General features: G+C 36.6%; 3 protein-coding genes across 5 annotated transcripts; 2 read left to right on the top strand and 1 right to left on the bottom strand.

Annotated features, from left to right (window-relative positions):
- Positions 436-3,420, top strand: LOC104740625 (protein DA1). 3 transcript variants are annotated; one of them, XM_010461288.2, is made up of 11 exons: positions 436-464; positions 697-900; positions 1,081-1,171; positions 1,250-1,490; positions 1,588-1,708; positions 1,794-1,877; positions 2,004-2,123; positions 2,229-2,441; positions 2,539-2,720; positions 2,801-2,859; positions 2,957-3,420. In XM_010461288.2, the coding sequence occupies exons 2-11, from the start codon at positions 748-750 to the stop codon at positions 3,265-3,267; spliced, it is 1,575 nt and encodes a 524-aa protein (XP_010459590.1). In that variant the 5' UTR covers positions 436-464; positions 697-747; the 3' UTR covers positions 3,268-3,420. The 3 variants fall into 3 exon arrangements, with proteins under 3 accessions (XP_010459590.1, XP_010459592.1, XP_010459591.1); XM_010461290.2 differs by having other exon boundaries at positions 1,262-1,490; positions 2,957-3,352; XM_010461289.2 differs by lacking the exon at positions 436-464 and adding an exon at positions 493-560 and having other exon boundaries at positions 2,957-3,352.
- LOC104740624 (putative pentatricopeptide repeat-containing protein At1g19290) lies at positions 3,495-7,403 on the top strand. The gene is made up of 3 exons (XM_010461287.2): positions 3,495-5,017; positions 5,250-6,992; positions 7,115-7,403. The coding sequence occupies exons 1-2, from the start codon at positions 3,752-3,754 to the stop codon at positions 6,684-6,686; spliced, it is 2,703 nt and encodes a 900-aa protein (XP_010459589.1). The 5' UTR covers positions 3,495-3,751; the 3' UTR covers positions 6,687-6,992; positions 7,115-7,403.
- Positions 8,725-10,289, bottom strand: LOC104740626 (probable galacturonosyltransferase-like 1). The gene has a single exon (XM_010461291.2). The coding sequence runs from the start codon at positions 10,121-10,123 to the stop codon at positions 9,071-9,073; it is 1,053 nt and encodes a 350-aa protein (XP_010459593.1). The 5' UTR covers positions 10,124-10,289; the 3' UTR covers positions 8,725-9,070.

Raw genomic sequence — 12,290 nt, forward strand, 5'->3', positions numbered from 1 at the left:
ATCTTTTTCTTTTCCTTTTATTCTACTGACATTTTTTCCAATTTTCTGATTTATCTTTCCTTTTTCCTAGAACATTGAACATCCGGATAAAATGCGTTACGACTTGTATAAATGATTTGGTTTAAGGCTTCAAGCAATAATTAAACTATATTAAATACTAAATATCTAGATATTTGCGTAAAATGCAAAATTGATAGAAACACAGAAACTTGACTTTTTTAATTACTACAGTATTATTATTATTTGTCTTTCCATCTCTCTAATTATTATTATTTCGGACAAGCGTCGTGAACGTTTTTGTTTTGTTTGGTTCCTGTAAGAAGAAGACGACGAGCTCAACGACCAAAACTTCCGACGCGGAGTCTTTTTTTATTTATTTTTATTTTAAATTAATTTGCTCATCTGGATCTTCGAGTTCCAAAATTCTCAAATACAAGNTTCTTGGGATCCAGGTTTTTCTCAAGGTACGACCTATATAGCTTCTTTTAGCTGAAATTATTTGATTATTCCATCTTTGGATTCTGATTTCAAATTTCGTTTTGAGCTTTTCATAGTTGCAGGTTTTTTAGGGTTTTAATCATTGTTGGTAGATTCAAAAATATTGCTGTTCTGTGGCTTTTGATGTTTGAAAATCAAGCTAGTGAAAGCAACTTTGTTTTGGGTTTTTGTCTGAATTAGTTTTGCTGATTTTTGCAGGTGTGAAAGAACCTCCTGCATTGTCTATGAGCAGATAGTTGTTAAGAAAAGATGGGCTGGTTTAACAAGATCTTCAAAGGCTCTAACCAAAGGTTCCGGGTTGGGAATGACCACTATTATGGGAATTATCCTAATGATGAGCCTAGTGCTGATACAGATGCTGATCATGATGATTCTCATACACAGGAACCATCTACATCTGAGGTTTGTATGATGCTGATAGATGGTTACTGTCTTTTTTTCCATTATCGGTTACTTGTGTTTTGAATTTTCTTGGTTTGGAGATCTTGAAGTAGTGAAAAAAAAACACACACACACTTGGATTTTATACATAGCTCTGGCGTGTACTGTTATTTCAGATTCTGTGTTTGTTTTTGTTTCTAGGATACATCTAATGACCAGGAAAATGAAGCAATAGACCGTGCAATTGCATTGTCTCTTTTAGAAGAGAATCAAGAACAGACAAGTGTAAGCGGTGAGTACTTTAGCCAAACAGAAATATGAAGACTTAACTTTGTTATCAGATTTGGTATGCTATTTTTTTTTTAAAAAGTAATGGACACAGGGAAATACCCGACGGTGGATGAAGATGAGCAACTTGCTAGAGCCTTACAAGAAAGTATGGTAGTTGGGAATTCACCGCATTACAAAAATGGAAGTACATATGATAATGGGAATGCATATGGGACTGGAGATTTATATGGGAATGGGAGTATGTATGGAGGAGGAGCAAATGTATATGCAAATGGAGATATTTATTATCCAAGACCTATTACTTTTCAAACAGATTTCAGGTAGTAGAATAGCCAACCATTGTAAGCTGGCTTAATTTTTGTCATCAGTTAGTGTCTCTGTCCAGCCAAATAACTTGTCAACAACTTGTCTGCATAGGATTTGTGCTGGCTGCAATATGGAAATTGGCCATGGAAGATTTCTGAATTGCCTTAATTCTCTATGGCATCCAGAATGTTTTCGATGTTACGGCTGCAGTCAGCCAATTTCTGAGTATGAGGTGAAACCAAGCTCTTAATTTGTTTTCCTGCTGTACTTAAACCTTTAAATTTTATTCGTAACGTATTTCCCTTCTTTTCTTATAGTTTTCTACATCAGGGAACTACCCTTTTCACAAGGCTTGTTACAGGGAGAGATATCATCCAAAATGTGATGTCTGCAGCCACTTTGTATGTAAATCTCTTGTCTTTTCTATCATGATAGCCGATATACATATAATTTGTTGTGTTTTTTTTCCGGATCTTGCACTTATCATCTGTTGCTTTCTTTTTCCCAATTGTAAATTTTTTGAACAGATTCCAACAAATCATGCTGGTCTTATTGAATATAGGGCACATCCTTTTTGGGCTCAGAAGTATTGCCCTTCTCACGAACACGATGCAACCCCAAGATGTTGCAGTTGTGAAAGAATGGAGGTGGATTCTCTTCTCTCCTGAAATGTCATCAAATATACATTTTGAACTCAAAAAGTCAAAAACATTTTTTGGCCGGAAATTGACAAACGTAGCTTTATTTTGTAGCCACGGAATACGAGATATGTTGAACTTAACGATGGACGGAAACTTTGCCTCGAGTGTTTGGACTCAGCGGTCATGGACACCATTCAATGCCAACCGCTGTACTTGCAAATACAAGAATTCTATGAAGGACTTAACATGAAGGTAGAGCAGGAAGTTCCACTCCTCTTGGTTGAAAGGCAAGCACTTAACGAAGCCAGAGAAGGTGAAAAGAATGTAAGTAAAGAAAACACTTGTTAGGCTAATGATACGTGTAATTATCATCACATTCTGTTTTTTCTTAAGTAGTTTACCATTTCATTGTGCTTCTTAGGGTCACTATCACATGCCAGAAACAAGAGGACTGTGCCTGTCAGAAGAACAAACTGTTAGTACTGTAAGAAAACGATCAAAGCATGGGACAGGAAATTGGGCTGGGAATATGGTTACAGAGCCGTACAAGTTAACACGGCAATGCGAAGTTACTGCCATTCTCATCTTATTCGGGCTCCCTAGGTAAGACACTCTTTTTGCTCCCACTGGATTAATCTGATGTCACGGTCCATACACTGACAGTTTTACTGAATTTTGTATAGGTTACTCACTGGCTCGATTTTAGCTCATGAAATGATGCACGCATGGATGCGGCTCAAAGGTGAGTCTCTTACTCTTAAGTTCTTAGTTTACTGCTCCTTTCTCTCGTTACACATTGCTGAATTTTGTATTTGCGCAACTATATATATGTGAAAAAGGATTCCGAACGCTGAGCCAAGATGTTGAAGAAGGTATATGTCAAGTGATGGCACATAAGTGGTTAGAAGCTGAGTTAGCTGCTGGTTCAAGTAACAGCAATGTTGCATCATCTTCGTCTTCTCAAGGATTGAAGAAGGGACCGAGGTCTCAGTACGAAAGGAAGCTTGGTGAGTTTTTCAAGCACCAGATAGAATCTGATGCTTCTCCGGTTTATGGAGACGGGTTCAGGGCTGGACGGTTAGCGGTTCACAAGTACGGTTTACGAAAAACACTTGAGCATATACAGATGACCGGTAGATTCCCGGTTTAAAAACCCAAAATTGACAAAGTCTTTTGCTTTTTGATTGGGTTTTTATTTACAGGATCCTCTCAGTAGATTATATGCTTTTATATTCTTTTTGGTGGAAAGATGAACTCTCAACCATATTCTTATCTGTAATCTCATTCCATGATTCTTTTGTCATCCATCAGAATCAGATTCAGAGTTTTCTTTCAAAAAGTGCTCTCAAGTTCATAGGTTTGGTCATATTAAACCGAATCAAACCAAACCCGAACCAATGCCCTACAATACAAATCGAACCGAAACCAGATAAACAAAACCAAGTACCAATTTAAAGGTTTCTCCTTTATACTCTCACTCTTGGTCGCCGACGTATCGTCGTCAAATCGCCGACGAACTGTAACACTAAAAGGCTAAAACCTCCGTAGACGCATATTCTCCATAGACCGGAACTTTGAGGTTCACAAGTTCAATGGGCTCCAAGGTTAATCAACCGATAACGAAATTTTCATAAATGCTCCGAAGGTCTCCGGCACGCGTTGTTGTTGCTGCCTATCAGTTGCTTCCACTTATCTATACTCGTAGCTTCTCCTCCGAAGCCTCGAGAAACTTTCGCCGCGGGCTTCGAGGAGGAAACGGGCCAATTCGACCCGAATTACTCGACCGGGTCTCACGTCTTCTCGTGCTTGGCAGGAACGATGCTCTACATGATCTCTCTCTCGATTTCTCTGATGTACTCCTCAACTCCCTCCTCCGTAGATTGAGGCTTAACCCAGAGGCATGTCTCGAGATTTTCAATTTAGCTTCGAAACAGCAAAAGTTTCGCCCTGATTACAAGTCTTATTGTAAAATGGTTCACATATTGTCTAGAGCTAGATTGTACGATCTGACGAAATCGTATATACGTGAATTGGTTGGTCTTAATCACTCGGGTTTCGTTGTCTGGGCCGAGCTCGTTCGAGTATTCAAGGAGTTTTCGTTCTCTCCTACAGTCTTTGACATGATACTCAAAGTTTATGCAGAGAAGGGTATGGTTAAGAACGCTTTACATGTGTTTGACAACATGGGAAGCTATGGAAGAGTCCCTAGTTTGTTGTCTTGTAATAGCCTGTTGAGCAATTTGGTCAAGAAAGGTGAAAATTTTGTTGCTTTACATGTTTATAATCAGATGATTAGCTTTGGGGTTTCTCCGGATGTGTTTACTTGCAGTATTGTTGTTAATGCTTACTGTAGAAGTGGGAAAGTTGATAAAGCCATGGAATATGCTAAACGTATGGAGATTTCATTGGGTTTGGAGCTGAATGTGGTAACTTATAATAGTTTGATTAATGGGTATGCTATGATCGGAGATGTTGAGGGAATGACAAAAGTATTGAGTTTGATGTCTGAGAGCGGGGTTTCTAGGAACGTTGTTACGTATACTTCGTTGATCAAGGGTTATTGTAAAAAAGGTTTGATGGAAGAAGCAGAACAGGTGTTTGAATCGGTTAAAGAAAAGAAACTTGTTGCAGATCAGCATATGTATGGTGTGTTGATAGATGGATATTGTCGTAGTGGTAAAATACTTGAGGCTGTCAGGGTTCATGATGATATGATGGAGATGGGAGTAAGAACAAATACAACCATTTGTAACTCCTTGATCAATGGGTATTGCAAATCTGGTCAATTACTCGAAGCAGAACAAATATTTATGCGGATGAACGACTGGAGCTTGAAACCAGATCATCATACATACAATACCCTTGTGGACGGATATTGCAGGGCTGGTCATGTTGACGAGGCTTTAAAGCTTTGTGATCGAATGTATGAAATAGAAGTTGTACCAACAGTTATGACTTACANGAACAAATACAACCATTTGTAACTCCTTGATCAATGGGTATTGCAAATCTGGTCAATTACTCGAAGCAGAACAAATATTTATGCGGATGAACGAGTGGAGCTTGAAACCAGATCATCATACGTACAATGCCCTTGTGGACGGATACTGCAGGGCTGGTCATGTTGACGAGGCTTTAAAGCTTTGTGATCGAATGTGTGGAAAAGAAGTTGTACCAACAGTTATGACTTACAATATTCTTCTTAAAGGTTATAGTCGGGTTGGTGCTTTTCATGATGTTTTGAGCCTTTGGAAGATGATGCTAAAACGAGGCGTAATCGTTGATGAGATTAGCTGTAGCACTCTACTCGAAGCATTGTTCAAGCTTGGAAATTTTGATGAAGCTATGAAGCTGTGGGAGAACGTCTTAGCAAGAGGTCTATTGACAGATACGGTAACTTTGAACGTAATGATCAGTGGCCTATGTAAAATGGAGAAGGTCAATAAAGCCAAAGAGATTTTAGATAATGTGAACAAGTTCAGATGTAAGCCAGATGTGCAAACATATCAAGCGTTGAGCCACGGGTATTATAAAGTTGGAAACTTGAAAGAAGCTTTTGAGGTTAAAGATTCTATGGAAAGGAAAGGACTCTTCCCCACCATAGAATTGTATAACACTCTGATATCTGGTGCTTTCAAGTATAGACACTTGAATAAAGTAGCAGGTCTTGTGATCGAGCTACGCGCAAGAGGATTAACTCCTACTGTTGCTACATATGGGGCTCTTATCACTGGCTGGTGCAATATTGGAATGATGGATAAAGCCTACGCTTCGTGTTTTGAGATGATAGAGAAAGGAATTGCCTTAAATGTGAATATTTGCAGCAAGATTGCAAACAGTTTGTTTCGGCTTAATAAGATCGACGAGGCTTGTTTGCTATTGCAGAAGATTGTGGATTTTGATCTGCTTCTTCCTGGTTACCAGAGCTTGAAACAGTTTCTTGAGCCCAATGCTATTATTACGTGTCTTAAAACACAAAAAATCGCTGATTCTCTCGAAGATAGTCTTCCTAAGAAGCTCTTAGTTCCCAATAATATTGTTTACAATGTTGCTCTCTCAGGTCTCTGTAAAGCTGGGAAACTCAAGGATGCTCGAAAACCCTTCTTGGATTTACTATTGAGTGGTGGGTTTATTCAAGATGAATACACATACACGATCCTCATTCACGGATGTGCTATTGATGGTGATATAAATGAAGCCTTTAGCCTGAGGGATGAGATGTCTCTAAAAGGTATTATCCCGAACATTGTTACATACAACGCCTTGATAAAAGGCTTGTGCAAGTTGGGGAATGTAGGTCGAGCTCAGAGGCTTTTACGTAAGCTTCCACAGAAGGGCATAACTCCTAATGCTATTACCTATAACACATTGATTGATGGACTGATTAAAAGTGGTGATGTTGCTGAAGCTATGCGTTTAAAAGAAAAAATGATTGAGAAAGGCTTGATGAGAAGATCCTCTGAACAAGAGGTTTTTGATCCGGTTATCAAATCAGGGATTACAGGAATGATGGAAATCAATCCGTATGAGCCTTATGATGTTAGGACAGTTTCTGAAGCAGTAATATGATGACGAATATTGCTTACCTCTTGTAAAACTCTTTGAAACATCACTTCAGAGGTTTTGGTGTTGCTATGAGTGATGGATGGGTAAACAGGAATGGAGGCTACTAAGAGTTTCCTCCATTGATGTGGGGATATGATTGTATACTTCAAGAAAACAATGTATTGTCTCAAGATCTTTTGAGATTGTGATCCTTCTGCCAAAAAAATCCATCACTTGGATTGAAATTTATCGGCCTTTTCTTCTGATCCTTGACGTTATCAAGATATGGGACATCACATTCATGGATCCTGAAGTTTAGAGCGGCCTAAGGTATGCACGCGTTACACTTGGTCAAGAATCTTTTAGGTGAATCATGTTCTTTCTTTGACAAGCTTTAGTTTTTAGGATATGAATCAAAAGTCAAAACTGAGAATATTGGTTGTCTTTGTCAGGTGTTAGATAGAGAGGCCAAACGATCTGATGATATCAGTCACTGGGCTAAAATAAGCTGATCAACAGATCAGACCAGTAAGCTCTCCATATCATGGTTGTTCTTGTTCCTTACTGAGCGAGATAAGACTCTGATCATATATATATATGTACCATATGATGTTTAATGTAATAAATGTGATTGATTATTAAGTAAGTTGCTTAAGATCAACTCAAGCCTAGTGATTGAATTGACGATCCACCTCTCTTTCTTTATTAGAATGTGAACAACTTACAAACCTACCTTTGATTGTCTTTTTGATCTGCCGAACCGGAGAGCTTTATTCCGGTCTGGTTTGGTTTGATTTTATTTTGAATTTTGTAGTGTATGAGACACAGTGGGGCATAGTCAATAGACTCAATACCATTTTCACGTGTTGCGCAGAAAAGCTCTGAAGTCACTCACTCAGCTTCATATTATTATGATCGGAAAGTATTGCGAATAAAATTATCAAAACTAACAAATATTTACTATTACGATATCAAAATTTTGTTAAAAAATTGTTTACCAAAAAAAAAAAGTTGTGTTAAATAGTAACTCATTTATAGTAAAGCAGCTTGAATCAAAGTGATCACAATTTTTGAAAATAAAAACTTAGCCATCCCTGTTGAGTTTTGGAGAAAACTTCAATAATATATATATATAGAAAATTACGGGGAGGGGTCAAAAAAGTAAAATGTACAGTGAAAAAAAATCAGACAAAAGGTAAGAGAAAAAGAAGAAGATGAAAGGTGACTCAAAGGTCAAAATGTACATTAATGTATGATGGGACTTTGCTCGTGCTTTTTTTTCTCTCGGCTCAGACCACCGACACTCTCTGCCTCCAGTTATTTTCTAAAACTTATAATCTAATGATTTTATGTAATTTAATTTTCGTTGGACTTTCGATAGTCCTGAATAAAAATCAACATTGTCGATCTATGATTTAAACAAAGCACGTCGCGGCTGACTCTATACTTGCAGAATATGTGGGGGTATTCTCCAAAAGTTACGAATTATTATGCAAGACAGCAAGATCATGTCTTTTGTCTAGATATTTTACGTTACTATTTGTGAATTATTTGCTACCTTGCTAGTATCCACTATCCTGCCTACCCCATAATAATCTCATGGGAATATACGTGGAAATTAAAGAAGCTTTTTTTTACTACGGATACGGTTTGGTTTTTGTAAGACAAAAAATGAAATAGTGAAACTTTAGACACGTGATATTGTTTTAAAGACGGATGATGGAAAATTCGAAAATGAGGCAACACATGTGCTCATCAACCTACGAACCGTCTACACATAGCTAGAATCCGACAATGGAGAGAGTCATCATGTAATGTACCTTCTTCTTCATTTACAATAATAGATATCTTACGGTTGGCAATCTAAATTCGGTTTCTAAAGTTCCATTTCTTTCATTCCCCTTAATTCACTTCCTATACTCTCGACAATACGTACCCATGAAAAAAAAACAACGAACAAAAAGTTATTCCTTAAGGAATATTCTACAAAAACAGATTACATGTATGAACATTTCTCATTGCCGCTTTCTAAATCCGCAATAATTCAAATCATTATGGGAAATAAATTGACCAAATTGACACTTGTTGAAAAGAAAAATTGATAAAAATGACATTTTTAAGAAGAAGTTAAAAATTAATGCCCTTTTTCATTCCTTTTGTCACTTGAGTTTACTTTTTAATTTTATTCTCTTCTATACTCCCAAACAAAACCGATTGAAAAAAAAAAAAAAAAGAACAAAAAGCTAAAAGCAAAATGTTTTTTTTTTCTTTTTCTTTTGGGTTATATGATTTACGTATCGATGATGTACATTAAAAACAAAAAATCACCTCCCTGTATATATTTATATGATATGTTATACGTATATGTACGGGTATATATATAAAAAAAAAAAGTAAACCGAGACTGGTCAAGAGTCCAGCGCGAACGGCGTTTGAAGAAGATCGTACGGAGCCCAAAGCGCGTCTAACGGACAAGGCCGGCCAGCGTCTAGCCTAGCCCATGGCTTACCTTTACCACTCCAATGCAACAAACTCACCGGACCAGGATGCAGATCTCTGCATAGTCCCCTAAAATTATCACCTCCTAAACCGTGCTGGTTCCACCGATGATTAACCGGTTTAATCAAACCGCCAAATACCAATAAAAACGGTGGTAACGAACCGAGCTCGTAAATTCTCATTCGTTTCTGCATCGCCATCCACTCTTCGATGCGTGACGTGTACGCGCCTTCGCGCCACAGCGATAGATCGATCACCATGACTCCGGTGTTGAAGTAGCAGGCTTTACGATCGGCGAAGGTTAATGAGAGAGTCGGATTTGACCAGAAGCTCGATGTGAAGTAGGAAGTGAAATTGGCGTTGCAGTACTCCGGCGCGGCGAGGACTGAGTCTCGGCCGAGATCTGTGGCGGCGAGTTTAGCGATGTCGTCGACGAGGATCAGATCGGAGTCAAGGTAGACGACGCGGCGGACGCAGGGAGGGAGGAGATCGGCGAGGTAGCTTCTAGCGTAGTTTAGAGGACAGTCTAGTGCGGAGCGGATTGAGGTGGAGATGAGGCGGGAGACGGAAGAGACGTTGAAGACGTAGACTTTGAAATCGAGGTAAGGGAATGAGGAGGAGATGGTGGCGCGTAAGGAAGACGCGTCGGCAGAAGCGGAGGCTACGAAGTGGAAAACTATGTTTTCAGGGCAAGAGGAGTGTTGGAGGACGGAGAGCACGGCGGCGACTGAGCCGCGAATGTAGGCGGCGTCGAGTGTCATCGCCACGTGGACGGCTCTACGGGAGCAGAAAATTGGTTTGGTGGCGTCGTCGGAGTCGGAGTCATCATCGATTGAGGGGCAATCAGCAGAGTTGTAAAACTGTGGGGCTTCTTTAAATTTTTGGATAATTGTTGTGGCGGAAATGGGATTAATGAGAAGCAGCGAGAGAGTAATGAGACGAAGAAGAAGATGTTGGGACATGGTTTCTTCTTCTCTCTCAGACAAAAACTAAGTAACTCTCTGAATGTGTTGGAAGGTTTTGTTTCTCTCAACTGAGAACAAGAAGAGAAGAAGAGCTGTCTCTCAGACTTTTTATCATGTGTGTGTGTCTATGTTATGTAAGAGAGAGAGAGGAAAAAATATATATATATATATATATAAAATGGTTTTGCTTAGATTTTGGGTTTATTCTCTCATAAAAATTTATATATTGATTAGATTCCAAGCCCTTTTCATCATCTTAAATTAATTTTTTTTGCATATTTATCTTGTATTGGGACTAAAGGAGGATTATTGGCTTGGAATTTGAATAGAGTTTTAAATATTTTAAATGCTATGTAGAATTTGTTGTTATTAGATCAAAATTTTGTTAAACTTCGTTTAAGTTTACTATTATTAGTTTGTGATTTGTAAAAAGTCATTTGAAATGTTAATAAATTTGAGTTTATTAGATTCAGACTTTTATAAAGTTAATAAAAGTTTTGTGTTATTCAACTAAAACAAAAGAATATAAAATTATTAATAAATTTAATTATTATGTTATTAGTTCATGATTTTATACACTTTTCACAAAATAAAATTATTAAAAATATCAAAAAAATACACTGATTGTTTGGAGCATTTTACAAGATTTTAGAAAACTAAACAACAAAACTATAGAATACTCTCTAATAATTTTTAAATGTTTTTACTTGTTCATTTTGATGATGTTATTGAAATTTTCAAAAAAAAAATATAATTTAGAATCCGATAACACCTTATTATTTTATTTACTGAATTTTAGAATTTTTCGATTGAAATGCTTTTATTTTTTTAATATGGAATGCAGAAGTGTGGGAATTTATTGCATCCACATGATTACCGAAAATCAGTGTAGATCCACGTTATAGGCTTATATAATGTATATTAATGTGTATTTCATTAGTGAGATTTGAGTCTTTTTATTTTTATTTTTGGTCTTTTACTTTTTTCTCACTTCAAAATGCACGAAAGAAAACAAGATATGGAAGTTGATATATCAAAATTGACAAGTATGTACTTATCAAAAACAATTCCACACACGTAATAGCGTTATATTTGGCTGTGTATACAATACAAAACAAAATAGTTTTTTCGGAAATTGAATTTTTTAAATAGATGTATGGAATTATAGAAATTTTTGTGGCTACTACTTAGTACGATTTCGCAATTGAAAGAGAATAGGGGGAAGATAGAAACGTGAAATGAATGTTTTTGAGAATAATTTTAACTAGCTGTACAACGAGAATGATATATTACATGACTTTGTCAATAATTCTTATGGTTGAGATGTTATGTTTTAGCGTAGTAAATATATTCACTTTTGCTATAAGTCTTTTTGGTTTTTCTTTGAAGTTTCTATTATGGTCCTTTGTCACTTTCCATGGCTACGACGAAATTTGTAGGTGAAATGGAATATAACTAATGATATACCATGGATCCATTTGCAAATTCTATTATATAACGCCAATTTGCATTTTACATATTTTTGCCACGCTTTTTTTTTTTTTGGTTGAAGTCTTTATTTTAAAATGGTGTCTTTTATTTTCAAATGATTGAATTTTCTTCTCTTTTCCTTTTTCTAATCAACTTTTTTTTTTTGGGGGGGATCATGGGGAATGGGCACATGGTCAGGAACAGGAAGTGGGTTTCCCTATTTATTTTCCTTACGAATTTTCTAATTTTCTAATCTCTACTTGTAAGTTGTAATGAAATGAAATTTGAAACTAAACTTTGGACGAATTTAAAAATTGCATACCTAAAAACACGTTTAAGCTCAAAATGAATCTTTGGTTTTGACCGACAGTAGTTTATTATGAACTACCATCGTTTGAATAAAAAATGAGATTCGTTAAAGTATAACAAATTATTTGAAAAATATATAACAATGACCATTTTATTAAATAGTTCATAGTTATATATATATATATATATATATACTTAAGAATGCATTTTGAGTCCATAGTATTAAGCACAGTAGCTCGTTTTGTTAAACATGTTAAATAAAATACTTAGGATAATGAAAATCATGACGATAAATAAAATATTATAAAGTTTTCCATTATAACTAATAAAACACTTATCAACCATCATAAAGATAAACGTAGAAAAGCAAGACGCGTGGGCCAAA

Source organism: Camelina sativa, chromosome 14 (assembly GCF_000633955.1).
Source record: "Camelina sativa cultivar DH55 chromosome 14, Cs, whole genome shotgun sequence".
NCBI classification, from domain to species: domain Eukaryota; kingdom Viridiplantae; phylum Streptophyta; class Magnoliopsida; order Brassicales; family Brassicaceae; genus Camelina; species Camelina sativa.

Excerpts from the sequence above, each read along its gene's own strand:
- LOC104740625 (XM_010461288.2), top strand. The coding sequence starts at position 748 with ATGGGCTGGTTTAACAAGATCTTCAAAGGCTCTAACCAAAGGTTCCGG. Across the intron at positions 1,491-1,587 it reads ACTTTTCAAACAGATTTCAG|GATTTGTGCTGGCTGCAATA; the intron begins GTAGTAGAATAG and ends TTGTCTGCATAG. Across the intron at positions 2,860-2,956 it reads CGCATGGATGCGGCTCAAAG|GATTCCGAACGCTGAGCCAA; the intron begins GTGAGTCTCTTA and ends TATGTGAAAAAG.
- LOC104740624 (XM_010461287.2), top strand. The coding sequence starts at position 3,752 with ATGCTCCGAAGGTCTCCGGCACGCGTTGTTGTTGCTGCCTATCAGTTG. Across the intron at positions 5,018-5,249 it reads GGGCTGGTCATGTTGACGAG|GCTTTAAAGCTTTGTGATCG; the intron begins GCTTTAAAGCTT and ends CATGTTGACGAG.
- LOC104740626 (XM_010461291.2), bottom strand. The coding sequence starts at position 10,123 with ATGTCCCAACATCTTCTTCTTCGTCTCATTACTCTCTCGCTGCTTCTC.